The sequence below is a fragment of the Crocodylus porosus genome, unplaced genomic scaffold (assembly GCF_001723895.1).
Source record: "Crocodylus porosus isolate Cpor-Errol unplaced genomic scaffold, CroPor_comp1, whole genome shotgun sequence".
Classification (NCBI taxonomy): domain Eukaryota; kingdom Metazoa; phylum Chordata; order Crocodylia; family Crocodylidae; genus Crocodylus; species Crocodylus porosus.
Window position 1 is genome coordinate 19214777 of NW_017728948.1, and position 27414 is coordinate 19242190.

The window sequence follows — 27414 nt, forward strand, 5'->3', positions numbered from 1 at the left end:
TTTAGTGAAAATTGAACTCACAGTTTGCTGGATCAGCAGTGATCCTAGAAACACCATTTTAGTTTCTAGCCAAGGCCAAAGCAGCTTGTCTAGTTTGAAAGAACCTCTGCACTTAAGTGACAGGGGTCTTGTGTGTGTCTGAGAGATGGGCCTGATTACAATGGCAGGGAAAGCCTGCCATATCTTATGGATGGACGATGCCTAATCCTGTGCTACCTTAGCAGATCTTTTGCCCTTCCCATGTACTGCAGCTGTTCAGTCATACCGTGCTGATATGGTGACATTTAACACTGATATACTGTGTGTACTTTGCAGAGGTCTGTGGGTGCCCTAACAACTTGAGGCTAGATGCTTCTGTGGAAGATGAGGGTAGAGCTCCTGCCTGTGCCCCAAACTGCTTCTCTCTTCCTTTGATTTATGTATGACACTTGCATTTGCAGTGCCACTGATCACTTGGAAGAATAAAGGGTGAATAAAGCCTTTTGCTTGAATATGTAGTAACTGAAAAATGTTGTTTTCATGTAGGTTATTTCAACATTAAGTGGGAGGAAACATAATGTCCTCCTTCATTTTAAGCCTTTTTGCATGTATGAATCCATTGATATTTTCATAGTTTCATTTGGAAGTGAGGCCAATTAATTATTCACATATTGTTTAAAGCATGGCACTTTTTATTGGACTTTTAAAATCTAAATCTCCCTTTTAGTCATGAAATATTATGCAGAAGTGGAGGCATGTTTCTTATTTGAAAATGTTCTGCTCACATTGTAATAACAGAAAGTGAACAATCCATAAGCATTGGCACAAAGACAGTTGTTGTTTCACTTGTACCAAACCAGTTACATTACAAAAAGGTAAGACCAGTTTGAACAGGTGCATCTGCCTTGTCTGTCTCCATGCCTTTTGAACAACTCCATTTGGATTTAATTAAGAATCCCATTCATTCCTTCTTTAAGAAATATATGTGAGACATTAGGCCTCTGCAATGTTTTAGTTCATTGCAGATCTGTTCTTGTTGCCCTGCAGAGGTGCTTAGCTTGAAGATGGCAACCACCACTGACCTGAAGGAAGCCAGTGGCACCGAAAACTCTGGGGACACTTTGCTGCCAGATTTCCCTAAGGGACCACTTTGTGTGTATCGCAAGAAGGCTTCCTTCAACTGGAAGGAGATGGCAGTGTTTTTAGAGGGAAAAGAACTCCTCCAATATAAGGTAAGCTTTGCAAACACTGCAAAGATGGCAAAGATTTGTTTCTTTCTAATCATCTGTGAGGTTACGTTTTGGAAAGAAAAGTGTCCATTGAACTAAGATTGGGCAGATGTTGGGGACTGTTTCGTGGCCAATTTATGGTGAATTTCAGAACAAAACTTCTTTAGCTGAACTACTCCAATATAAAGAGTTTGTTCTCCCTGCTAATGGTGGGTAGTAGGAAGATGAGTAAAGACTAACTTCCAGGATTCCAGTCCTGCAAACTGAGACGGCAGTGACGAAGTCTTGTACCTACATAAGGCTATACCCAGTTGCAAGTATCTCTGGGTCTCTCAGACATACACATTTTAGAAGGTAGATCACAGAAATGAGAAGTAGCTTGATGTACATCTGGCTTAGCTAGTTAAATACTAAGGAAACAAAGGGTATGTTTATACAGTTGCGTGTTGTGCCAGGCAGAAACTGTATTAGCTTCAGTACTAACAGCAGTATATTTGTGTTACTTCAGCATAGCACCCAGTGGGTAAGCTCTGTTTCTGAGCAAGGTTACTTAATTAACTGGGGAGCAACACCATCCTCATAGAGCTACGCTGCTTCTGGGCTGGCATTCACAACACTAGCTTAATGCACTTCTACACCAGTGATTCTCAATCAGGGTGCCATGGGAACTTTTTAAGGGTATTGTGGACTGCCACACAGCATTAACAGTGTTGTTAGGTGTGACAAATCTATACATGATACATCATAAACCCAGAGATTTCAAGTAGGACTCTAGTGCCAAAATATTCCCACGTGTTCTGCTCTGTCTAAGTTCTTTGTGGCAACAGAGTTGCTTTTTTTCCCCCCGTCAAGAAAATAGTAAAAGTTAAGAGCTGGCATTTTTAGAGGGGTGTCTCCAATCTAACGAAGGACTTCTTGAGTCTAACACAGTTGAGAACCACTGCTCTACACAGTGCTGGTTTGCTCCATACAGATATATGCCCAAACTTTCTGTATGCTAGAGAGCTGCAGAGCTGTACAGGCAAGCACCACGGTTCATTTGACAACATAATATAGTTGCTGATTGCCAGAAAAGTATAGGAAGAACCATCTCGCTACCACAGACCCTTTCCATTGAGATCAGGGAAAGACATCTCTTTAGTCCAAGGCACTATTTCTCCTAAATTTCACAAGTGAAACTTCATTTTATGTAATCTCAGATAGCTGCAGGCCACAAAGCCTCTTTAAAAATCTTCCATGGATGATAAGTCAACTAGGGAACAATCATTCCATGTAAGACCATCAGTCACCTAAGATTAAGCCCTGATGGTTGAGGTAGTAGTTGGGCTAGATAGAATAGGTGTCTGCTTTTCTTGGAAGAAGAGTGGCATTACTCAGCCACTACTAGCTGCTGAAGAATCCACTTTTGACTATACTGATGGCCAAATGAAGACTAGAACTAAGAAATTATATTTAGACTCCTGCCATGAGTTTAGATATAAAATAATAAAGCAACTATAAAAAGCAACAAGGTAAGGAAATGGAGACTTAACAGTGTTCCTAGGATAGCTTGAGTCATCCAGGGCAGTGGGGATTTAATTTTGAGAAGTTGTAAGGTGCATCTTTCAAAGTGATGCAGCAGTATACTTAGCTCTTCATGAGTCAGAAGCTCTCATAAAGTACAGTCCTATTTTCTATGTGATAACACATTTTGATACATTTATTTATTGTACATTTCGATTTTTAAATTCTGCCTTTTGGCTTTTTTCGATTTAGATAGTGACTTTCATGAACAAACTAATTCTTGTGACAGGAAGCCTAACTGAGTGACAGAAAAAAATGAACATAATTCCTTAATTATTTCACCCCTCTGGTTTTAAGCTTTTCTATTCTCATCTTTCTCCCCTATCTAGAATGGAATCTTCTCTGCTTTAGAAAATGATCCACTCTTCGCTCGTCACCATGGAGAAGACATAACCCAAGAGAAACATCGTGAGCTGACATTCCTGCGTTGCAAGAGGCTCTTTGAATATGAGTTTCTAAATAGGGAAGATCTCATAGTGAAGCCATTAAAACTTATGATATTTTTACAGTGCCTTGGGATGTATGATTGGTCTCTGTTTCTCAAATACATCTTAAATGATCAAGTGAGTATAGTTCATAGAAAAGTCCTTTGAATAGCTAAACTCAAGTAATCTGTAATTTCAGTGCCTTTATACTGGTTATTTTTCCCTTTGAGGAAGTTTTCTTAAGTGATGTCTTGAAACAAATGTTTTCTCTCTAAATAAGCAACCTGAGTTAAATTGTTCAAAGGTGCCAGATTGGATAGGTTTAGGACGAAGTGATGAGTCATTTGAAATCAATGCCATTCCTAGAGCATACTACAATTGCAGCATTGCCTTCGTAATGCAAGCCTCCCCTTACTAGCTTGTCAGTGTAATTAGCTTCCTCTTGGAGGGACCATACCTACAGGTGAGAGGAAAACTTAATCTCTATGTTCTATGAGGACATGATTTAAAAAAAGATTCTCCTTGATTTCAGTGAGCCTTGGACCTGACTTTCAGTCATATGCCCCTCAATTGAAGCAGAAGGCTATTTCATAGAGCAGATTAAAAAGCATTGGCCAAATCTTACTATTTCCTTTAAATGATATACTTGAAAAAGTATTTTTCCTGGTATTTGCTGACCATTACTACTCAGTATCAATTGTGTTGGAGCTGGTGGTTTTGTAAACACCAAGCCAACAGAGACTAAATTGAGGCCACCAACTCTTTTCTAATTAGAACACCACTAGAAGGGAAAAGCCTTCTAGGGAGATACTAATTTGGCCTGTGTTTGAACCAGCCGCTCATATGTCCAGACCCACACATCTAAAAACTTGAAATTTTCAAAATGAAACCCCTGAAGGGGCTTTTGTTCCCCGAACTGCAGATACAAGTGGAAAATGAGCCCACCTAAAGCATTTATGAAGGAGAGTGTAAATAGTAGGCTGCGAGAAGCTTTGGTCCCTGATTTGATTCAGCAGAGATTCAGCCTGATTCGGTGGCTGAATCTCTGAATCCGAATCAAATCAGGAAACCCTTTAATCTCTCCAAATCAAATTGGAACCCTTCGAATTGATTTGAAGATTTGGTCATAGACACACCTTTACATGTTTTTTCTACATACCTCGAGGTAGCAGGTGGCTCGTCAACACTGTGATGCTGGGATGGATGGAGTGTCCCACAAGAGCATGGGGGGCTCCCCAGTGTGCTCGGCAGCAGACCCAGAAGTAGCCCAGGAGCACTCCCAGTCCGCCTCTGGGTCTAATGGAGGGCACATGGCGGGCCCCCCCATCCCATGCCTCCCCAGCTCAGTGGCTGGTGCCTCCTGGGTCTGGGGGGCACCCGGGGTCCCCTCACAGCTGATCGCTGAACTGGGAGGGTCACAGGGACAGCCCCCAGCGTGCTTTCTGACAGACCCAGAAGTGGACCAGAAGTACTTCCAGTCCACTTCTAAGTTTGCTGCTGAGAACGTGGGGGACCCCCCATGCTCCTGTGTGACACTCCATCTGCCCCACCGTTGCAGCATTCATGAGCTGCGTCTGGGTCCCAGAGGTATGTAGAAAAAACATTTAAAGCTGCGTCAATTGCCGAATTGCTGATTCTCCAAATCGGCATTGAATCTTCAGCTTTGAATTCGGCCAGATCAAATCAGGGACAGTGATCCAAATCAAAGAACTGACTCACTGTCCCTGGTTCAGGCCAAATCCAAATCTGAATCTAATATGGCCTGTTTTGTACATCCCGAGTAAATACGGTACAGCAAGTTGAAGCTGCCTAAAGCTGAGTCTGTCATGAGGGGCATAGTATTCTTGACTGATTTAGTACTCACATGACAGAAAAAAGTCCAATGAATTTTCTCTGTTTGGATGACAATCACTCCAGAGAATTCAGGGCCAGAATCATTCACTGTTTAATCCCTCAAAAGTACAGTTTAACAAGAACTCAGGTGCTGCCTATGCCCCTGCCAGGGGTGACCAACACATGTAAAGTTTCTTTTTCCTACGCAAGCTCTCCTTCCAGTCCTGGGACATAATTTCACTCTCAGCTCCTTCACTTTATATTTTCAGAATTTCAAGAATATGATTAGAAGTTCTGGTTCTGAGAGGCATAAGGAATTGGTGAGACAAGTCGATAATATGGAGGTAATTTTTTGTGTATGTAAAACTCTTCAAAGCTGTGTTTTGTATTGTTTATAAAGCTAACTATATCTCTTTGTCTTTTCTGGTCTCTCTGAATGCTCCCTTCCACCCATTCAGTCTCTTTCCCTTATCTTTCTTGTGGGGAAATCTTGCTTTTCTTTCATTCTTAGATTTGGATCTGGCTACACCACCATGAATATAGCAACGTCTTATCATTTTTGCAGGGTTTTTTTCCCAGCAAGCCTGACAAAATCATGAAGCCAACTGTTTTTCACAGAAAACACCTGATTTCACATTTTCTGTGAAAAATGCAAAATTGCAATTTACTTAAACCTACTCACGGGGAACCTGAGACCCCACGATATTAACCAGTTAACCAATATTAACCTTCTTAAATCAAAGTATTTTTATTTAGCCATCGGGACAAAGCAGGGCTATCCAACTGGCAGCTTGTGGGCTGTGAGTGGTTAACTTACGGCCTACGGACTCCTGCTGCTTTTACTTCCTCAGGTTCCTAGACTTTTCCTCATGAGTCTGGGTGCTGTTCTGCCAGCCATCACTGCCTCCATTGCCTGCTTCTGCTGCCATTGCCATCTTCCATCCAGGGTCTCGGTTTTCCCCTATTCCCCTTCCTCCAGCTTCTGCTTCCTACAGCCCATGGCAGAGACAGTGGTGGAGTAATGCAGCCCACAGGGGAAGCAACTACGGGGTGGTGCAGCCCCCAGACACTCAGAGGTTGGACAGCCCTGGCATAGAGGATGGGACAGCAAAAGGGTTTTAGAACAGCAAACAACCAGCCTGTATTTTTCTTCTCGTCTAATTATACGCTTCCCTACAAGTTAAGTTTTTATCTTTCCTGGAAGTTAAGCTTTCCTCTTAAGTTTCAGGAATAGAACAAAGTTCACTCAGAGTCTCTCAGGATTTTTCGACACTTGAACCTGTGCAGCAGAGCCCCCTCCTGGAGATGCAGCATATCATGATAGAAGGATTTCTCTTCCAGGCACAGCCATACCTCCTCCATGAACAATTTTAATGAAGTGCCAAAAACAGCATAGCTTTTGCTCATGCAGTTTACCTAAATCATGTTTCCCCCCCCACCCATCATAGCTGTCCTGCCTATAGGATGTATGGGGTTTGTTTTGTTTTTTGGGGGAGGTTGGGGGGTTTGTTTGTTTTAATGGTTCTAGATGACACAGTTGTGTTTGGCTAAGGCCAGGTTTACACAACCATTTTGGTCCCCCTGAGTTGGTCGTACTCTTATTCTGACCCATTCTACTGAAACTGGCTTGAGTGTTCCCCCCCAAGGGGCTGGAGCCAGGAAGGGTATGTCTATGCTGCTTCCATAAATTGCTCAATGAGCACTATTTTTAAGCATTCTTCACCCATCTAGCCTCACTCATGTATGCCAAATCCAGAAGAGAACTGGCGAATCTCTGGGCATACTCCCTGCTCCTGAGATCTCTGCTTCTGGCCGACTTGAGAGCTGCAGCAGGAGGTGTTTCTAGTGGCCTTTGCTATCTCATTTGTAAGAGCACTGGGGAGTGCTGTAGACCTATCCTAAGGCTCTGGCATTGTCCCTAAAAGGATCTTAAGAAACAGCTTTTTAGCTGACTACTCACTTTCTTTCAAGAGCTGGGTAGGTTCTGCTCCTCAGTCAGCTTTTTAAGGTAAATTATCTATTCCATTATAGTCCAGAAACAATACAGTACTGATGGATCCAAGTATAATATAATTATGAAAAAGCACTCCAAATTGGTTACCACTTTTTATTGTGTTATTTCCTAAGATAACTAGCGTAATAAAATTGATAATAGTAAAATCATGCTGCCTCTATTTTAAACTACTACATGATCTTTATGTCATTAAATTGTTCTTCTTTTCTTTTTTTTAAAGCTACTTGTTCATAGATAATCTCATGTACTGTGTATATAATCATGTATATAATCCATTCTGTAGAAAGTCAAAGTAAAGCTATCTGTAGGAAGCCAATTAATATTACAAATAGACCTCAGCATCGAAAAAGCCTGCTTATACAATGGATGGCATTTAATGACCTGTGCTTTTACTATAAGTCAGCATCTCCCTAAAGCAGGAGTGGGAAAAATAGGGCCTGTGGGAAATATCCAGCCTTCCAGTTGATCATATTTTGTTTGCTGGCTGCCACTGAGAGCCTAAGGAGAGAGGGCTGGGCCCCACACTGCTCTGCTGTGCTGCAGCCAGGACCGGGCTGGGCCATGCAGCACAGGTTCCTCCACCTCCACTCCCCCAATCCTCCTGCCTGGCTTCCTGCTGGTGCTGTGGCTGTGCAGACATGGCACCATGGCTGCCAGCAGTTGAGCCCACACAGGTTGGGTTGCAACGCAGCATACTGAGTAGCAATCTCGCCCACCCAGCAGTCTGGCCACCACAGTGAACCACGGTCCACAGAGCACCACTTGGAGTTGAGTCCATGCTGGCCACAGAAAGAGTTTGGCCAGGGGCAGCTGTTCCTGACTTTCCCAGTGTGGTGCGGTGGCAGCAGCTCATTCTGGTGGGCAGGCAGGATAGCTACTCAGTGTGCATAGCACCCCAATCATTGCAGGCCCAGCTCTCAGAAGTCACAGTGCTAGGACTGCACAGCTCCAGAAGGAAACTCAGTGGAAGGGAGATGGATACTGCCCAGCCCAGCCCCAGCTGCAGCAGAATGGAGTGGCACAGGGCACAGCCCTTCTTCCTCAGGCTCCCAGTGGTGGTCAACTGGGATCTCTCCACTCCACCCATTCCCTAGTCCTCAGGAGCTCGTCAGAACTCATTAAATGTGGCCCTCCATCCCAAATAATTGCCCACCCCTTCCCTAAAGGCTTCTAACATGCACCAGGAGAATGAAGCAACAGAAAAGCCCTGCCCCCTTCCTGCATAATTTATACTTATTTACACCAGTGATGAATTTAGCTTAATGCCTGGAACTCTAACCCCCTCTTAAGCACCTGGATTTTCATTTACTTTCATTTTTATAGCCATAATGCATAATACTGGCCACATCTACATGAAATGCTGACTGCATGGTCATTACTGCACAGTCATTTAGTAGTTGTTTATACAAGTACTAAATGACTGTACAGTAACCTGAGTTACTGCTCAGTTGTACCAAGGAATGGCTTTTTCGTGACACCGAGTGTATAGTAGCTCATGATTACTGTGTGGTAATGTTGCATCATGCATCCTGCCACATGATGCTACTGTGCTGTAGTCATGGGCTACTGTGCAGTCAGCCGCCATTATAATGTTATTTTTTCAAGTTGTTATACGAAAATTGGTTTGCTTTGCTTCTGTTCAGATTTTTGGATGTTTTGCTCTGACTGAACTTAGCCATGGAACCAATACAAAGGCTATCCGGACAACTGCCCGATATGACCCCAGATGTCAGGTCAGTCTGTAGTCTACAGCCATAATTAGCTCTGAATATGTTACTGTATGAATTATTTTATAAAAATATTGGAACAAATTTATTCTAAGTTTTATAATATTAATGCAAATTAACACCTAGCAGAGTATAGCCTGAAATTTCCTTCAATCAGAATATGTCACAGGTATGTTTCCTGCTAATCAGACCACCAAAGTAATGGAACTTGGGTTGTTAGGAAGCCAGGTTGATTAGCCTGCCATTTAGCCTGTCTGCCTGGCTGCTGTCAAAAGTTTGAATCAGCATGCTTCACCAGAACATCTTAAGGTCATTGAATTGGTGTTGTGAAAAATGTTGTGTCCAAAACTTTCCAACCAGTCTAATTACCAGGTTAGGTCTCAAAGCACTTTTCTGAAGAGGTAAACAGAAATGGAAACTTAAGCATAGAGTGTTTACTTGCTTATGTAAATCTTTGCAAGCAAAGGTCCTGCTTAATAAAGCTTTATATGCGTAGCCTTCTTCACTTAACTGGTCATTGTCTTGCCTTTACTTCAGTCGATTCCTTTCTTTTCCCTGATAAGACTTGCTATTGCAAATAAAGGTGACAGATCAAAAAGGTTACATCTCTGACTCTTCTTTAAGGAATATAACAAAAAAAGAAAGATACTAGACTTATTCTATTTCATATGCACACAGCTTGCAATACGTAGGTTTTCCACAATGAGCATAAACCAGTCAAGCATGAATTTAAACATTCATGAAGACAAACACAAGCAGGGGCTTGATGCAGTTGTGAGTGAGTGACCCAGCTGTAGATGCTTCCAGTCCATTCAGTCTCGGTGGAGGGGTTTGGGAATTAGAAGGGAAAAGGTAACAGTCACACAAGCACTCAAAAAGAAACACCCAGGCCTTGGAGGACTAGACCAGTGCTATTCTCTGTGGTCAAATCTACATATCCACGTCATGTTATAGTGTTGACCTTAATTTTGAAATGAATGAATACATAAGCTCAGCTTTGCCTGCCATTTCTGACTTTGGTGGCAGTGAAGAAAGTACACATATCGTGGATGTCAGCAGGACGTTGAATCTCCCTGGCCGTGTCTTTCAACCATTTGTTCTTCATATCGTGGGTCATTTTCTTTTGCTTGTCACCGATCAACTCTTGGATCTCCCACTCATTCTCATCAAACCAGTCTTCATGTTTCCTCATAGAGAATCCAAGTTTATCTTCACAGGTGCTGATGACAGTGGCCTTGAGCGCACCTCTCACACTGCTGACATTCTTTTATTGTTGTTCGTTGGAATTCCACAGTTTTTCTTTTTGGTACTGGTGGGAGAGGTCGTGTTTGCTTGGGTCCTTGAGTTGATCAATGTTGACCATCCATCGCCATTCCTTCTGCTGCAGCCACCATTTGGGAGCCAGAATGACATAACTGAGTGGATGAGTCAGTGATCAGTCCAGCAATCATCATCTCCTATCATACTCAAGTGATGCAATCATGACCTTAGACAATGACATAGTCACTCAGGTGCCAGTGCTTAGCTCGTGGGTGTCACTGTGAGATCTTGTGCTTGTTTTCCCGGTGGAACAGGGTGCTGGTGATGGTGAGTCCACATTCTGCAGATTTGACCAACAGAAGGATGCTGTTGGAGTTCACCTTTCCTACTCCTTCCTTGCTGATGGCTCTGTTCTAGAGGTTAGATTTCCTTCTCTAGCATTGAAATCACCAAGAAGAATAAGTGTGTCACCTTGGAGAACATCAAAAAGAACTTTGTCAAGGTTGGCATAGAATTTCTCCTTGGTTTCATCAGAAGTGTCAAGAGTCAGGGCATACAACACTGATGACATTGGCACATTGGCTCCTCACCTGTTTAAGACGCAGAGTCATGAGGCACTCTTTAATTCCAAAAGAGAACTCAGTGGTTATGCTCATTCTTTATGACAAAACCAACTCTGTGAAGTCAGCGTTCTCCTTCCTGTTTACCCTTCCAGAAAAAGGTATAGCTGCCTCCATGTTCTTTTGACTGTTCATCTCCCACTCACCTGATATTGCTTAGTGCAGTGATGTTGATATTGTATCACCTGAGTTCTCGAGCCGCGATTATGGTATGGCACACTGGGTATTCACTATTAGGGTTGTTCATTAGGGTTCTGATGTTCTGGGTCCCAAAAGTGATTGTGTGACTTTGCTGGTATTTTCAGCCACAGTAAAGATGATCCCAGTGGAGGCAGTTATCCTGCCAAGAAGACATACAGAATACTATATTAGCCAGGCTATGTTAGGGATTCTTTTCTAGCCACTTCCCCATGTGGGTGAACAGAGCAGCCTGAAAGAGGGCTGCTCAGTCACAGCTGCCAAATTGCACACCTGTCTTGTCTAAGTGCTAGATGGCCTCTTTGTAACTCTTGTCTTCATGCTAGTACAAGACTAGGAACTTTCATACCTCACAGTCCCGCTCCTGTCACTATTAGCTGGTCACCAAAGGGCTTGAGGAATGTTCTGGGAAAGCTTTTTTCCTGGAAGATGCCTGTGTGTGACTTCATTTATCGTGGAGAAGCTGCTGCACATCAGCTTTCACAAGGCTCCAGAATGGGGCAAGGAGACCAAGACAACCAGGCATCTCATTCTATTGCATCCTTCATCTGCCTTCAGAGCTGTTGAGCTTCTAGCATCATCTTTTGGCTGCTCCATCATTGAGGATTTGTAGTCCCATGGCTTGGGGCTGGTCAGGCTTATTATAGTGGTGACCTGTACTTGCCATGTCACAGGACCATCAAAGGCTATATGTGGCTTTTCAGGAGGGAAAGCATTGTCATCTGCTGTCCTTACCACCTTCTGGCAGTGCTGCCAGTGCTTGGTCCATAATCACTGGGTACCAGCATGGCTTTGCCCCAAAGATTGCATTTATAGTCCCTTGTATAATCAACAAGAATGGGAAAAGTTAATTATCTTCGTAACAGTTTTGTCAGGTTATTAGTTAGGTAGATAGCCACTATTCTCATGTAACCGATTAGAGGAATTAAGATAGAGTGAAAATAAAAGTTTAGACTCATAGACTCAAAATTTAAGAATGCTTATGTATGCTGCTTTCTAAGCCAAAATTCCAGTCTTTCAAACAGGTATTCATTTTTCTATCTGTAGTGTAAGACTGAAAGCATTTTTCTGTTTTGGTCACTTAGGCAAAATACAGATACCTGTCCTCAAGTGAACTCAGTGAGGGCACAACCTGTCTTGCGTGTAAATCAAGATTTTAGAATCTCCAGGGCACTTCTTCCCCAACTTTCATTGATTAAATATGAGGTCTGAAATTGATGATCACATTTTTGCCTCTCCTTTATCTATCTCCTATATCTCTAGGTATACATATTTTAAAATAAGTGTAGAATATTCAACAATGATTACATTTTTATTGTTGTAAAGATGTTGGGCTGAGATGCAGGTCTTTTCAAAATGTTACTCTTGCAATGAATAAAAATTGATAGAAGATGACTGTTCATTGGCATGTATGATTCATGTGGCATTCTTTTTTCTGGCTTCCATAGGAATTTGTCATCAACACTCCTGATTTTGAAGCTGCCAAGTTTTGGATTGGTAACATGGGAAAAAGTGCTACTCATGCAGTTGTGTATGCCCAGCTCTATACTCCTGATGGAAAATGCCATGGATTGCATACCTTTTTTGTACAGGTGGAAAATATATGTTTCTTTAACAGGCTGGTTTACTTTCAGTTTTCTAACCAAATGAAGACCTTAACATTTATTATGTATTTAGCAAACTTTCTGATTTTAAAGAATTGCTGTATTTTTGAGACAGGAATACATTCCATTTTATAGCAGCAGCTTATAACTAGAACATACAAATGATCCAAATATTCCTTAATATTATATGGTATATGCAGTTTAAAATATATACCCCAACTGGACACTTTCACATGCGCCAACATGCATGTGCAGGGGCATGTCCCTGGAAACTCATGCCTCTGCACATGGGGATGCACCCAGAGTGGCTTATGTAAGGAACATTCATCAGTGCCTTATATGTTTTCCGTACTTTCATGTGTAAACTAAGCACTTGGTGACAGGAAACCTAGCCTGGTGGGAAACAGAAGTATTGTTAGTCCTGTTAGTGAGATGGCTATAGTTGGTAAATTTTTGTCAGCATTGCATTTTCAAAGGAACCAAAGCTATTTGTAAATTTGGATTGAATTTGGTGAATAGTTTCAACTGAAAAAATAGGAAATTAAAAACCCCTCATTTTTTTGTTTTGATACAATGGCATTTTTCATTTAAAGATTGGTCTTTTCAGTTTAAAAAAAAAAAAAAAAAGAAGAGTGAAATGACATAAAAACAACACTTTTTTTCTCTGAGTACAGTAAAACATTCTGGGTTGTCCCAAAATGGATATTTTGGGCTGTTTGTTTTGCTGAAGAAGGTCCATTTTTCCATTTCTGGCTGACCATAAAAGTTTTTTGCTGTTGTGGATTGTGGTGTTTTTCATTTTAGCTAGGGACCGACATTACACAAAAAACAGTTTAAGTGATCAGAAACTAGTTTAAATCTGCAACAGAATAGACATTTGGTGCACAGAAACCAGTTTCAAAATGGCTAAAACTGGTTTGAGATAAACCCGATTGAATGTAGTGTATCAGACTCAACTGATTTGGCTCAAACTGATTTATGCAAGGTCTTTCCCAGTCCCCTTGCTGGTTTAAGATAAACCAGACACCTCGAGCATCCCAGCATGCTCTCTGGGCTGGGCAGGGCTCTCTGCTCCACAGCAGATCTGGACCCTCCCCTCCGCTCCCTATCCAGAGCAGGGACTGGCCCTAGTGGAGACGCTGGCTGGCATGGCCCCATTAAGGCAGTGGGCAGGGACCCTGCCCCCTTCACCTTAATGGGGCCATGCCGGGTAGGTTGTCCTTCAGGGTGGGAAGGGAGGCTTTGTTCCGTGCTGGTGGGGAACTCTTCCCCCTCTTCCTCCTCCCAGGGTGGAGAGGGAGACTCTGTGAGGTGCTAGATGGGGACTCTTCCTCCTCCTCCCCTTCCCCCCTGCTGCCCCAGGGCTGGGAAGGGGCGCTCCCTGTGGTACTGCCTGGCTGCAGAGCAGGGTGGGGGCAGGGGGAGGCTCTGTTCCATGCTGGGGGGAACTCTTCCCCCTCCTCCTCCCCCCAGAGAGGCAGCAAGAGTGCAGAGCTCAGCTGGGCAGGGTGTGAGGGAAGGTGGGTAGTGGAGTGTAGGGACCCCCATACACTTTCTCCATGGCATGCATCCCCCACTGCCTGGGGATGTCAGGGCACTCATGCCCAGCACAGGCATGGGTCTAGCCAGTGCTGTGTGGGGGGGAGGGAGCAGAACTTGACTTATCCCCATAGCTCTGTTCCCCATGCCTGTAGCTCTAGCCGTAGCAGTGGAGAAAGCCCCACACTGGAGCCTGCTGTCTCCCCTGTTCCTGGCTGTGCTTTCCCTGCAATCTTCCAGGAGTAGAGGGAGCCCTGCCCCTGCTTCCAGGTGGAGTCCAGTGCAGGCCTTCCCTGTTGCAGATGTGGAGCTCCAGACACATGGTGTCCACTGACCATTTGAATCTGATTCTAGTCCTAATAATACAGCACTATCAAGGGCAGTGGAAGTTCTGCTATTAACATTAGTAGGGACTGAAATATGGACTTATCTTAAGCCTAACTCTTACTAGGTCATCCCAGACCATAGTCAGTTTACATGACCTTTTGGGGTGATGATCAGGGAATTGTCAAAGTAAAAAAGAACGTCTAGACATCAACATCAGATTTTTAGGGATTAGGATTTGTGAATGGTTACTGAATTATACCTGTAAATAAAGGAAGAAGGTTGTTTACAAAAATGAAATTAATGCAAGTAGAGGACTTGATACTAGGAGAAGTGTCTTAATATATATGCTATTTTTATATTTTTTTAATGGAAGTATAGACTTCAGAACTTCTGCCCAGTCCCCTGGGAAAGTTTCCTCCTTGACACGAGCCAATATTTCAAGCCTGTTTGTAGGATACTAATACTTATCCTTATCTCACAAGCTAATCTGATAGAACAGTGTTCTATGCACAGAGGTCAGCATAGAGGATCAGAGCTACTGCCACTAGAAAATTTGCAGATGAAAAATGAAAAAATCTTAAACAGACTGGTTGCTGACTGGATGTACTGTGTTATACATCCCTGGGAAAGACAGGAAAAAGAAAGATATGAACGGAGTCAGATTTGTTAATTTGTAGTCATGCCCACATAGACCAGAAAGGTTTTGTGCTAGAAAATTTTCAAATTTTCAGGAATACAATTGAAAACGCTCATTCTGAGAGGCATAATACATTTGTGAGACAAATCAATAATATGGAGGTAATTTTTTTGTGTAACAAATTAGAGGGTTCATCCAAAGAAGATGCACATTGGGCCATGATAGTGGAATTAGAGGCAAATAAACCAAGAAACGGGAAGCCATCCAAGTCATTTTTATTACTTGTTCCCTGTCATGGATGAGAGTGAATCATAAGGATTGCATTCTTCTTTCCTGTATATGGTAAATAGTGGGATTTTTATAAAAAATCTAATTATCAACTATAGGAATATTTTCAGTCTGAAAGAGGTCACAGAACTTTAGTTTTTCTAATGACTAAAATATTGTATCATTTAATTTCCACACAGATTCGAGATACAAAAACATTGTTGCCAATGCCTGGAGTGATGGTAGGTGACATAGGAAAGAAACTTGGGCAGAATGGTTTGGATAATGGGTAAGTTAATTTTAAAAAGCACCATATTTACATATCTTTTTCTTTGGCACTTCCCCGCAGTCAAGGATAATTGTCTTCAATGGTTTTCTAATCTGTCAGTCCAAAAATGGATGATGAGGCCAATCTGGGATCAACAGACTCCGTTGCAACTCAAGCACATTTCAAGCATATGGGACGGGTGGGGCTGGATTTTTAATTTAGTCTTCAACACACTGTTTATGCCCATTTTTTCCATCTCCTTATGTTGTCATCATAAGGTTTCAAAGCACTGAAATCCTTGCAGCAAATTCTTCCTCTGTTTGGGGCAGTGCTGGGTAATAGTCTCCCATGAGTTGATGACAATTGTTGCTTTTTTTTCCAAGTTGTTCTTGAGGATGTCCTTGAAGTACTTTCTCTGACCTCCTCTTCAGCATATGCCTTCATTGAGCAGGGAGAATAAAACTTGCTTCAGAGTCTGGATGACGTGGCTGGCCCAACAAAGTTGATGTCAGCTGATCATCACTTTAATGCTTGTACTGTTTTTTTTTGCAAGAGAATGCTAATGTTGGTGCATCTGTCTTCCCACTGTACTAGAAGGATCTTCCACAGGCAGCGTTGACTTTACTTCTCCAAAACTTAAGGTGTCTCCTATACATTGTCTGCGTCTTAGCTCCATACGGTAAGGTTTCTGCAAGAGATGGCTTCTGAGGTCCGTAAAATACTCAGTGTTCTCTAGAGTCTCACCATGAATTTGAATTAACTGGGGGCAGCTGGGGACTGCTTGTTAAGAGCTTGTTGGTGAAAGACCTTAGTCTTCTGAATATTAAGCATCAGTCCCACTTTCTTGTATTCCTCAGTAAAGATGTCAATGATTGCTTGAAGTGAGTCCACATAACAGCATCATCAGCATACTGGAGCTCAGTGATTGAAGTCAGAGTGGTCTGCATTTTGGCTCAGAGTTGGCTGAGACATCCGTTCAGTAGTTTAGGTCTACTCTGACTGGAAGCTTGTTGGTGGTCAGATGTAGCACTGCAGTAAGGAATATCAAGAAGATACTTGTAGTATTGACACAGCCTTGCTTAATTTCCATCTTAACCTCAAAAAGATCCATGATAGATCTGTTACTGAGAACCACTGCTCACACATCATCATGAAGCAAGCAAAGAATGGTGACAATTTTCAGTGGGCACCCATGAAAGATTGTCCATGGAGGATCCTCCACAGCGCTTCGCAGTTGACAGTTGAAGGCTTTTGTGTGGTCAAAGAATGCCATTAGAGAAGAGTTAATGTTGTTCTTGGCATTTTTCCAGCAGCTGGCAAGCTGTGAAGATCATGCCAGTTGTACCTCTTGAAGCCCTAAACCCACAGTGAGATTCTAGGAGGAACTCTTCAGCAAGTGGAAGGAGATTCAGGAGTGTTCTCATAATGATCTTTCCTGTGGAGGACAGCAAGGCAATCCCTCTGTAATTTCCACAGTTGGACTTTGTCTCCTTTCTTGAAGGTTATCATAATCATGGCTTCCCTGAAGTCATCTATGATTTCCTCATCATCATTCCAAATCCTGAAGATGAGGGCAGGGAGCTCTGATGTGACCTCCTCTCCCCTCTGCTTGAAGATTTCAGCAGGAGTTCCAGCACCTCCAGTAGCCTTGTCATTCTTCATCTTCTTGATGGCTTTCTTCACCTTGTCAAGGGCTTTAGGGATTCCGGATAGTCTCTGACTGGGTATTTTGAGATGGGGTTGAGAATACTCTTGTCAACAACAGAGTCTCAATTGAGAAGGTCTTCAAAATGCTCCTTCCAATGGGTGTTGATGGCTCCTCTTTCCTTGATCAGGTCTCCTCCATCCTTAGGTCCCAAGGGTGTTGGTTCCTGAGTGTTTGAACCATTGATGACTTTGGCATTGAAAAAAACATTGTATATCATGGGTATTAGCAAGATGTAGACTCTCCTTCACCTTGTCTTCCTACCATCTGTTCTTCATATTTCAAGTCCTTCTTTGAACCTCTGTCTTGGCTTGTTGAAAATTAAATTTCTTTTGCTTGCAGTTGATATCATTTTGCCAAGCACAAAAGGTCTTTGCATTTGGGATTGATCAATGCTCCCAGTTGTTCTCATCAAACCAGTCTTCATATTTCCTAGTAGAGAATCCAAGTGTCTTTTTGCAGGTGCTAATGACAGTGGACTTGAAGGCCCCCAAGTGCTGCTGACATTCTCCCATTATTGTTAATTTGAATGTGCCAGTTTTCTGTTGAGGCACTGGTAGAAGAGGTCTTTCTGGATTGTATCCTTGAGTCCTTTGATGTTGATTTTCCATTGGCATTGCTTCTGCTGTAGCCATTGTTTGAGCATCAGTTTGAGTAAGATAAGGAAGTGGATGTCAGTGATTGGTCCAGCAATTAACACTCCTTAGCATAGATCAGGTGATATGGACATCTTTGCGATCTTGCGTTCTACAAACAATGATGTAGTAAGTTTGGTACCAATGCCTACATCGTGAGTGGTGCCATGATGCCTTGTGCCTGTTTTTCTGATGGAACAAGGTGTTGGTGATTGTGAGTGCATGTTGTGCGCATTTGGTCAAAAAAAGGATGTTGTTGTTTACCTTTCCTATTCCTTTCTTGCTGATTGTTCCATTCCAGAGGTTTGAGTTCCTTCTGACTCTGGTGTTGAAATCACCAAGAAAAGTAAATCTGTTTCTCTCAAAAATGTCAGAAAGGATGTGGTCCACCAGGCTACTGTAGATCATCATTCACATAGCTTGTGTTTTGACTCCATAGTGGCCTAGTAATTAAAGGATACAATTGACCCATTATGGCAATCTGCTACCCCATTTTATTTCAGTATTGAATGAATAAGGAAAGGAGTCATTATCAGTATTTACATATAAAAGCCAGTAGTCGCAAGAAATATTAGTGCGCAGGCTTTTAACAAAGCTTTAACCAGCTTTTTAACCAGATCACCTGCGTTCCTGGATGTCCTGTTTTGCTTTTCTAGTTTTCTTGTTATTTTCTAACATGACAGCTGAATGTAGGTTTTCCACATTGGGCATAATCCAATCAAGCTTAAACATTCATCAAGGCAAACAGAAGCAAGGGCTTCATGCAGTTGTAAGTAAATGACCCAGGTGTAGATGCCTCCAGTATTTTCAATCTGTTTACCAGGTTGTGGCGGGGGAGGAGGTTGGGAATTAGAAGGAAAAAGGTAACAATCACAGCAAGCATTCAAAAGGAATAGCAGACAAGCCTTAAAGAACTAGACCAGCACTATTGTCTGCAATCAGATCTACATATCAAGCCAGGTGAAGATTATCCACATAATATTTAAATATTATAGTGTTGACCTTAATTTGAAATGAATGAATGCATAAGCTCAGCTTTGACTGACATCTCCAACCCAGACTAGCATTGGCATTTTAATTCTCATTAAACAAGGGCAAAACTGAACATATAAGATAGTGACAGATGCACTAAAACCAAGAGAATGACGCTCAGAAACTCCAATACAGCAGTCTGAAATAGAAATGGCTAGAGGCCTAGACAGTTTCAGGAGCAATACTTCCTTTTAATTCACTTGAGAAAATGAGGACATAAACCCAACATTGGGACAACAAGGGGACCTTACCGAATGACAGCATTTGACATTTTGACTACTGATGGTCAAGTGATAATGTATTACCTTCTTGTTTGCCAACACTGAGACTGGTATTAGTAGTCTTTGTCCAGGATTAGTGGGCTTCAAGAGAAGTCCAATGGGGCAGTGCCTCTGAATGGGGCAGGAAAAGAGATAATACAAAAATTTATGTAGATTCAGTATATACCCTAAAACCTACATATGGAGAAAATGATGTTATGATGAAAAACACTGTAAAAGACAGAGACTTTATTTTATGTCTTAGTGTGCACTTCAAATGTAAGCCAGCAGATGGTAGTGAAAGGCAGGAACGAAGTTTCACCTATATACAGAAATGAAATAATGATGCTCATATTTGTTTTTGAGCTGCAGAGGAGGTTTGAAGCACAGAGCCACAAATTATTGAATCTGGCAAATTAATTTTGTATCAATGTATAATTTCCATATACAGTAAAATCTCTGTTATCCGGCAGGAGTAGGGAACGCTGGGTCCTGGTTATGTAAAACTTCCGGTTATATGAGACAGATAATGCAGAGTGGAGGCTGGGGTGGGGAGGGGGAGGGGGTGGTTGCACGTGGAGTGGGGGAGCTGGCACCTGTACATGGAGCAGTGGCAGTGCAGGGTGGTGGGTGACAGCGGCCTCTGCTACATGTGAACTTTCCCTGCCCCCCAACTTTCCCTCTGCATTAGGGCTGTGCAAGGCTTTGGACAGAGCTGCGGATCCGGATAAGCTTCGGATACTTCAAGGTCTGAAGCAGCACATCCGGGTCGAAGCGCTGGCCTCATTCAGCTTCCTGAAGTGGTTTGGAGCTTCCAAAGAGCTTTGGAGCCGCCTCAGAGATCTGGCCATAGGGTATAATGGGGAAACAATAAAATATAACTTTGCTGTTTTTGTCCAATTTGGATGAAACATTAAGGGGTGGTAGATGCTGCAGAGAGGATGAAGTCTACCAAGTTTCAAGAAGATTGGTGCAGGGGTTTGGGGGCAACTATACCCCAAATTCTTGAAAGCAAAACTCCTATCACGTCTATGTGTTATAACACAGGGAAGCTGAAACTGCAGGGGTGGTAGCTCTTACTGAGGCCACAAAGCTTGCCAAGTTTCAAGAAGATCGGTGCAGGGGGTGAGGGGAACTGCCCCTCAAGCTGCAAGCACAACTGGTGCCATGGGTGATGTGAGACTGACTGTGTCTGTCTTGGGGTGGGAGGGGAGACACTGCTGCAGGCCTGGCTGCTAAGCTGCCCTGTTCCCAGTTACCAATCAATCATGATTCACTCAGGGACCAGGGACTCAGGGACCAGCTCAATACACAGGACCTAGCTACTACATGATGACTTAATGAGCATCAATGAGCACCTACAAAACCAGGCTAAGGAGAGGAAAGACTCAATACAGACAGTCAACTGCCCCAACACAGAGACAGCTTGGCACGAGTTTTGGCTGTCAGCAGCTAGGGGTGCAGGGCCCCAGAATCTCCCTGCACCGATCTCCTCGACAGCTGGCAGGCATCACAGCAGGGGCCACCATCCCTGAAGCTGTCACCCCTTTGTGCCTTAGCACACGCGGTGTCACCCATGGCACCAGTTTTACTTGAGGTGCAGTTCCCCCCAAACCCCTGCACTGATCTCATTGAAACTTGGCAGGCATTGTGGCCTCAGTAAGAGCCACCACCACTGCAGTTTTGACCCCCCCTGTGTTGTAACACACAGCTATGACATGAGTTTGGCTTTCAAGAATTTGGGGTACAGTTCCCCCCAAGCCCCTGCACAGATCTTCTTCAAACTTAGCACATCTCATGCTCTCAGCAGAGGCTACCATCCCCAAAAGTTTCATCCAAATCAGACACAAAACAACAAAGTTATAGATAGTTCATTGATTCCCCATTATATGCTATGACCAGATCTCCGAGGCAGCTCCAGAGCTTCAGAGCTGCTTCAGCTGGATTAAGGTGGAAACCAGGTCGTGAGCTCTGGATCGGATTGGAGCCATTGAAGCCGGATCAGATTTCTGCCGACTCGCACAGGCCTACTCTGTGTCCAGCTGGCTGGAGATTCCAGTTCGTAGAGTGTTCCAGCTTGTAGAAGGCCGGATAGCAGGGACTGTGCTGTATATATGTATGTGTAACTATGGAAGGACATGCTTATTGCATACATATTTGTCTTTAGGTATATAGAATTTAAAATATTTAGTAAGCAGTATTTCAAGGTAAAATATATGTGGTATGTTTGAATTGGAAGTCCATAGAATACATGTTAAGTAAGGACCATGTGCAACTTGAAGCACAGATTTCATGAGGAATTCCGATTTTGGATACAGATAATATCATTTTGTGATAATCTAACTTTTCTTTTCTAGTGTACTTTCCCTGTACCCTTTGGGTTAGCAGTTCTAGAATTATTACTTTTATTATTATTTATTCTTTATTTTACAGCAGTGTGTAAAAGCACCAACCATGGCCTAGGACATTATTCAACAATGACAGTCCTTGAAACTTATAGGAGCTTGCTAACAGACACAGGGGCACATGAAAACAATGCAGTAATTCACCATCTGCCAGTGTAACTCAAAGCTCCAAACCTGTTGTGTTGGAAAACGTGCTAGGATAAAGATCCAAAGAGCTATAAAGCATCTTCTAATCACACTCTTCTAGCAGGCCTGGAAATACCAAACTCTACCCAATAACCAACAATTAGTGGGCATGATCACGGTGGCTGATTCAGTGCACCCGCTGAGCAGCTCCTAATAATTGGGTTCCTTTGGAGACTCAACTATAAATTAAAACGGTTGCCCTCTGGCTGTAGCCATGAAAATGGGTGAACAGTAACCGAGGAAAGAAATTACACCAGTCTTTCAACAGAGTAGAGTTTGCGACACACTCAGTAATGGGTATATCAGCCTCACTCTTCATACCTTTTACTCTTCTCTCCCAAATGTAAACTGTATAAATTGCTTCACTTCACTTAATACATCTCTAGAAGATGCATAGATGTTGCAATTAGATATACAACTTGGAATAGATTTATAGCATTTTTATACCCTGTTTTATTAAAGGGTGCCTCTTCTGACTGATTAAAATGGGGACCTCTGAGTTTCTTGGATTAAAACAGGAGAATTCACATGCTCTGTTTACTCTTCACCTAAAGATAAAAGTCAAGGTTTAAGTCTTGAATTGACAGGCAAACTTCCCCAAACATTGGTGAGGAGAAGTTCAGGCTCTTCTCAAACTATAATCAGAAATATTTAAATAAGAACAGAGTTCAGTAAGGTAGCATAGTACAGATCAAAGAGAGAAAACCAATTAATTAGCCCTCCAATCTACAGGAAAATGAACCCTGCAAAATGTTTGTAGTAGTTCCACTCTGTGTTGCCTGATATAAAAGTGCACAGGTGAGGCCTGATTCTGACCTCATTTAAACTGATATAAACCATAGTCGAGGGGGCAGTGCTGTTGTAAACTTGCAAGATTAGAATTGAGAGTGTAAAAAAGGTTAATGCTGTTCTTGAGGTTTACTTAAGGGCTGCCAAGAGTTAAAATTGGGTTCATACTATTGAGCTTCTCTGGAAGTCTATAGGCACTCAAGGACATGGCAGAGAAATTAAAGAAATTGCTAGGTGAAAGATAATGATAAGATAATGCTAACAATGTTTTCTGGCTTCTAACCTCAAGCTTTCCAATAGTGTTGGATTTAGTTTCCTTACAATGCAGACTATGCTTTCATTAGACACTGCGTCTGGCTTCACAACACAATTCCCAGTGGAAGTCATTGGCTCCCCTCCTTAGTTCTCTGTCTTCCTAATTAACTTAGATGATCCTAGTTACTATACCGTCTGGAAGTTTCTCTATGTAAGTCAATGATTATCAGCCAGGGTTCTGGGGCACCCTGGGGTGCCACCAAATCTTTTGGAGGGTACCATGATCTGTTAAGCTAAGGCTAAGACTCATCCCTGCCTGGACAACTCCCCTTCCCCACTGCAAGGCCCCTCTGCAAAGAAGTAAGCAGTGTAATAGAAATTAGTTTTTGAAAATGGGTGCCACGCAATTTACAGAAGTTAGGGAGGGGGCCTCAAGTCCAGTGAGGGGTGCCTTGAGGCCAAAAAGCTTGAGGACCACTGAAGTAGGGACACATGGTTCTCCAGAGGAACAAGGCTTTTGACAATCTCCCCTGAAGAAGATAACTTTAGGTACCAATAAAAACATCTTATTTTCTATAATCACTCACATGACATTTAGTGTGTATAAATTACAGCATGCTATAAACCTGTGATGCTCAACTAAAGTGCTGGGTCACCCTGGGGTGCCATGAGATCCTTTCAAGGGTGCCTAAGGATCCTGCACAATGTTAGCATTGTTAGCTGTATGAACATGATTAACCAGATAAATCCAGAGCTTTCACATAGGATCCAAAATGTTAAAAACATCCTGACCTATTTTGATCTTTCTGAGCTCTTTGCAACAGAAGAATTGCTCTATTATTTTTCTGTAGCCAAATAAAAGACTGGAAACCAAAAACTGACCTTTTCTGAAGGGTGCCTTGAGCAGTTGAGTATCACTGCTATATATTCAGGATATCTGACTGCTATAAACTAACTTTCTTCAGATTGCAGGCTTAGATTGCTTCCTTCATCCTGCTCATTCAGAAACACGGTGCAGCTGCTTCAGTCTTATTGCCATTTGTGTGGTGGAGCATGATCCATCTGGAACTGGAACTGCTACATTCAAAGGTGTACATTGTTAGGGCATTGCTTTGCCCGCTCCATAAAAGGAGGGAGTAAAAAATATAGTGTAACAGAGTATGGGTAAGGGCTTATATCTTAAAGGTGCAGAGATCACTGCATCGTTATGAAAAACTCCCCAAGATTTTTCCCACGAGCTAGTTATTAAAAATAAATTGGTGACAGCAGCCTCCTACATCTGCTCCTCCACAAAAGATATAAAAGTACATTTGAGTTAGGTTTAAAATAAAATTTAGGGGAAGGAGTGTACCACATAGTAATATCCCCTTCCTACCCCCTTCCTCCCATTAGTTTTCACCTTAGAAAATCCAAGCTTGTCTGCTGTGGAAAACTGTAAAATTCACCTTGGCAAATGATTGCAAGTGATGTACTGTTGAAACTAGTTTAAGCGCAGAAGTAACTGCAGGCAAACGGTTTAGCACCATTTTGGCAAACCTGGTTGCCACTGCAAATGGTGTCATTCAATCTACATTGTGAACATTTTAACTGCATGTTGAGCTGTATTAACTGTGCTTTCTGGTGTGGTACTGAACATGATGGCTATATATATATATAAACCCTGTATTAGTTCAGCTGTACCCATTGTCGACTCCTATATTTTTGTTAGCATAGACAGGACTTATGATGGATGAAGAACTGGTAAAGTTATGGAAGTGAAAGTTTACCAACTGCAAGGAGATGGGAGTCTATTTAAGACTGTTCAAAGCACTTTATTTTTCTGTGGTGGAAGGGTTGGGATGAGTAGTGTTACCACACACCTATTTTCAGTGACAACTGTCCAAATCATGGTGGGCCAGACTCAAATACTAGAGTGAACTAACAACCAGCAGTGGGCAAACCTGGGGAAAAAAATGGAAGTGATTATAAGTGAAAATTATTGATTTTCTCTCCGCTTTAGTCTCCAGAAAGTAGGAGTTTACTAAGTTTCTAGCTGGGGAACATTATCTCTTTAGCTCAATTGTAGCATCTTATACTTTTTGTTCTGGAACTCCCTGACATGAGTTTCCAGCATATTGCCCAAGCATACAGCAGCTTAATTCCTTTGTAAATTATGTTTGTTCAATTTAATAGTCAATGAATTTGTTATTCATGTAATGCAGCATCTTGGGGCCTCAGTCACGGATCAAGCAAACATAGAACTTAAGAGGACTTTTCTATCCAATAAAGAAATCTTCACCCCAAAACAATCATGAGATCTCTTATCCCCAAGCTCCAAATAGCAGCCACCCGTCTTCTATTTTTGGCTAGGCAAATTGAAAGGACCATCAATTAAACATTTCCAATATACTCAGAACCAGAAGTTTGCATAAAAAGAGATTTGAGCAGGTTTGAAATTCCTCCAAGCACATTCTTGCCATCTGTACTGCAAGTAACAGCTGATTAATTTAGTGCTGGCAAAGGGAATGGGCAGCTTTTCCACCTGTGTCCTTTTATCAGTCGTGTTGCACATCTGGTTAATTATTTCAGCATGATTTAGGGCAAGTCAGATTAACTTTGTTTGAAATGTTCCCTATACCACTCTGAGAGTGAGACTGCTGTTGTCTTGTTGCTTCACCCTACCCAATGATTATACTACTGGCCTACATAGAAATGTGTATAGTACAGTTGTTCTGCATCAGTGTATAGTGAATGATGGGAATCTATAGATTACTCTTGCTGTTTGGTGGGACCGTGCTTGCCAGTGTAGCACCAATGGGGTTAGGTTGCTCTAGCGCTGTGACAAATCCTGTTAGGCAGATGTGACTGTTTCCTTCTCAACTAGAACTCCTGTGTGTGAAAGCCAGACTTCAGTGATCATGACTGGCAAAAGTAATAAGTGACAATAAATTGCGAAGAGCAGCAAAATTGTAGAAATAAGTCTAGTTTTATTAGCAGCCGAGCAATAAATAAAGTACGTGTTTTTAACAAGAACAGGTGGTTAACTATTGGAACAAACTACTTAGGGTGAGCTTCACATTGATACAGGCTGACTTCCTGGTAGAACTGCTTTCGTCTAATATATTATCAACTCCAGTGCAGGGTTGGATGAAAAACTGTGGCCTGTTCTAAGATTTCAAACTAGATCATTGATTTCTAAGGTCTTCAGACTTAGTGCACACCTTCAGTATGCTTTTTTAAATTTAGTAGCACTCTGGTTATAGCACAGAGTACTGCCTCAGTGGGTCTCAGCCAGGATGCTGACAGGTAGAACTGCCATATGTTCATTGTGTGGAGACGGATCAGAAAGGGCTGAGGCAGGAGGGAGCACATGCTTCTGCCTGCATTAGTGTTATCTGATAAACCTTAAACAGGCAAGTTCCAGGTCTGACCCTACATCTGCCTCTCAGAAACAGATGTGTGGGAGAGTTCCCATCCAATACTGTTTTATATAGATAAAGGCCATTCAGCAGAACAAGGGGAGGGTCAAGTCCCTCTTTCAATAACCCCTATGCAAAAGTGGCTGTGACTCTGTGTCCATTCCACACTGCAAGCCATTTGTGCAATCTTTCCATTCGTTTAAGGGAGTTTTTGCCATAACTTTGTTGACAGATCTGGGTTGGGTCTATTAGTTATGGTGTCTGTAATAACTCAAAAAGTGAACTTCCATTTTATGAAATACCACTTTTTAATATGCGTTTCAAATGGGCCTATATTATTAGCTATTAACAAAATGAGATTTCAAATAGTATAAAATTTCTTGGAGTAGTATAATGGCAGCTGGCAATAGTTTCACAGGCCCATCCAGCTCCTATTTACTTCTGCTTACACTGTATATATGATGAAAATTAAATCTCACTTTTTACTCACTTTGTCAATATATTATTTTTCTTCCTGCTTATTCAGGCTTCTTAAAGGTTTTGCTATTTGCATTATGATTTTATTTTCACAGAAGCTAGGAGAAAAAGCAGGAATGTGTAGCCCATAAAGTACAAAACCAAGAAAGAACTTTAGAAAAGCTTCATTATATTTTAGTTAAAGAATGCAAAGCTCCTCTTTTTCTCCTTTTATTCATTTAATTATTTTTTTCCCCAAATAGATATGTACTGCTAAATGGTTGTAATTTATTTTGTGATTCATTTGCTACAAGAAATGTGATTGTATGGATATATTACCTTTTTCTTTTCATGATAATATTCTTTTCAATTCCAGGTAATCTTGTGCAATATAGAGGTGATCAAATGACACTTTAGATGTCTGGGATTTTGTTTTTTATATTGAATCCCCTAAGAAGAAGAGACTTGCTTTCTGTAATTTTTTCCTCAAATTGCAACAGATGATGAGGGGAAAAATATTTCAGTCACTTCTATAACTCTTAGAGAAAATCTTGAATGTGGTTCTGTAAAAGGGACTCACTGGATTTTCAATTAAATATTAAGAGCTCAGTTCTGTAACCACTTTTCCAGTTGATGAACTTATCACAAGGGTTCTCTCCCATTGAAGCAAATGCACTTCTTAGTAAAGTTTTTGACAGGTATAGGTCTGTGTAAAAAAAGTCTGTAATTGTGAGGGAGCGGGCGCTAAGGGCGGCCGTGAAACTCCCTAGCGCCACTCACCGTCACGTTAGGGTGAACGTAGC

At 42.0% G+C, this 27414-nt stretch overlaps 1 protein-coding gene across 1 annotated transcript; it reads left to right on the forward strand.

The window, feature by feature from the left end:
• Nucleotides 1–314: 314 nt before the first annotated feature.
• Nucleotides 315–15543, forward strand: LOC109322383 (peroxisomal acyl-coenzyme A oxidase 3-like). Its single transcript, XM_019553465.1, has 7 exons — nucleotides 315–468; nucleotides 1027–1211; nucleotides 3101–3334; nucleotides 5299–5373; nucleotides 8687–8776; nucleotides 12297–12440; nucleotides 15423–15543. The coding sequence occupies exons 2-7, from the start codon at nucleotides 1044–1046 to the stop codon at nucleotides 15513–15515; spliced, it is 804 nt and encodes a 267-aa protein (XP_019409010.1). The 5' UTR covers nucleotides 315–468; nucleotides 1027–1043; the 3' UTR covers nucleotides 15516–15543.
• Nucleotides 15544–27414: the final 11871 nt, after the last annotated feature.

Coding starts and splice junctions, on each gene's coding strand:
- LOC109322383 (XM_019553465.1), top strand. CDS start 1,044: ATGGCAACCACCACTGACCTGAAGGAAGCCAGTGGCACCGAAAACTCT. Junction 8,777..12,296: donor GATATGACCCCAGATGTCAG/GTCAGTCTGTAG, acceptor TGGCTTCCATAG/GAATTTGTCATCAACACTCC. Junction 12,441..15,422: donor TGCATACCTTTTTTGTACAG/GTGGAAAATATA, acceptor ATTTCCACACAG/ATTCGAGATACAAAAACATT.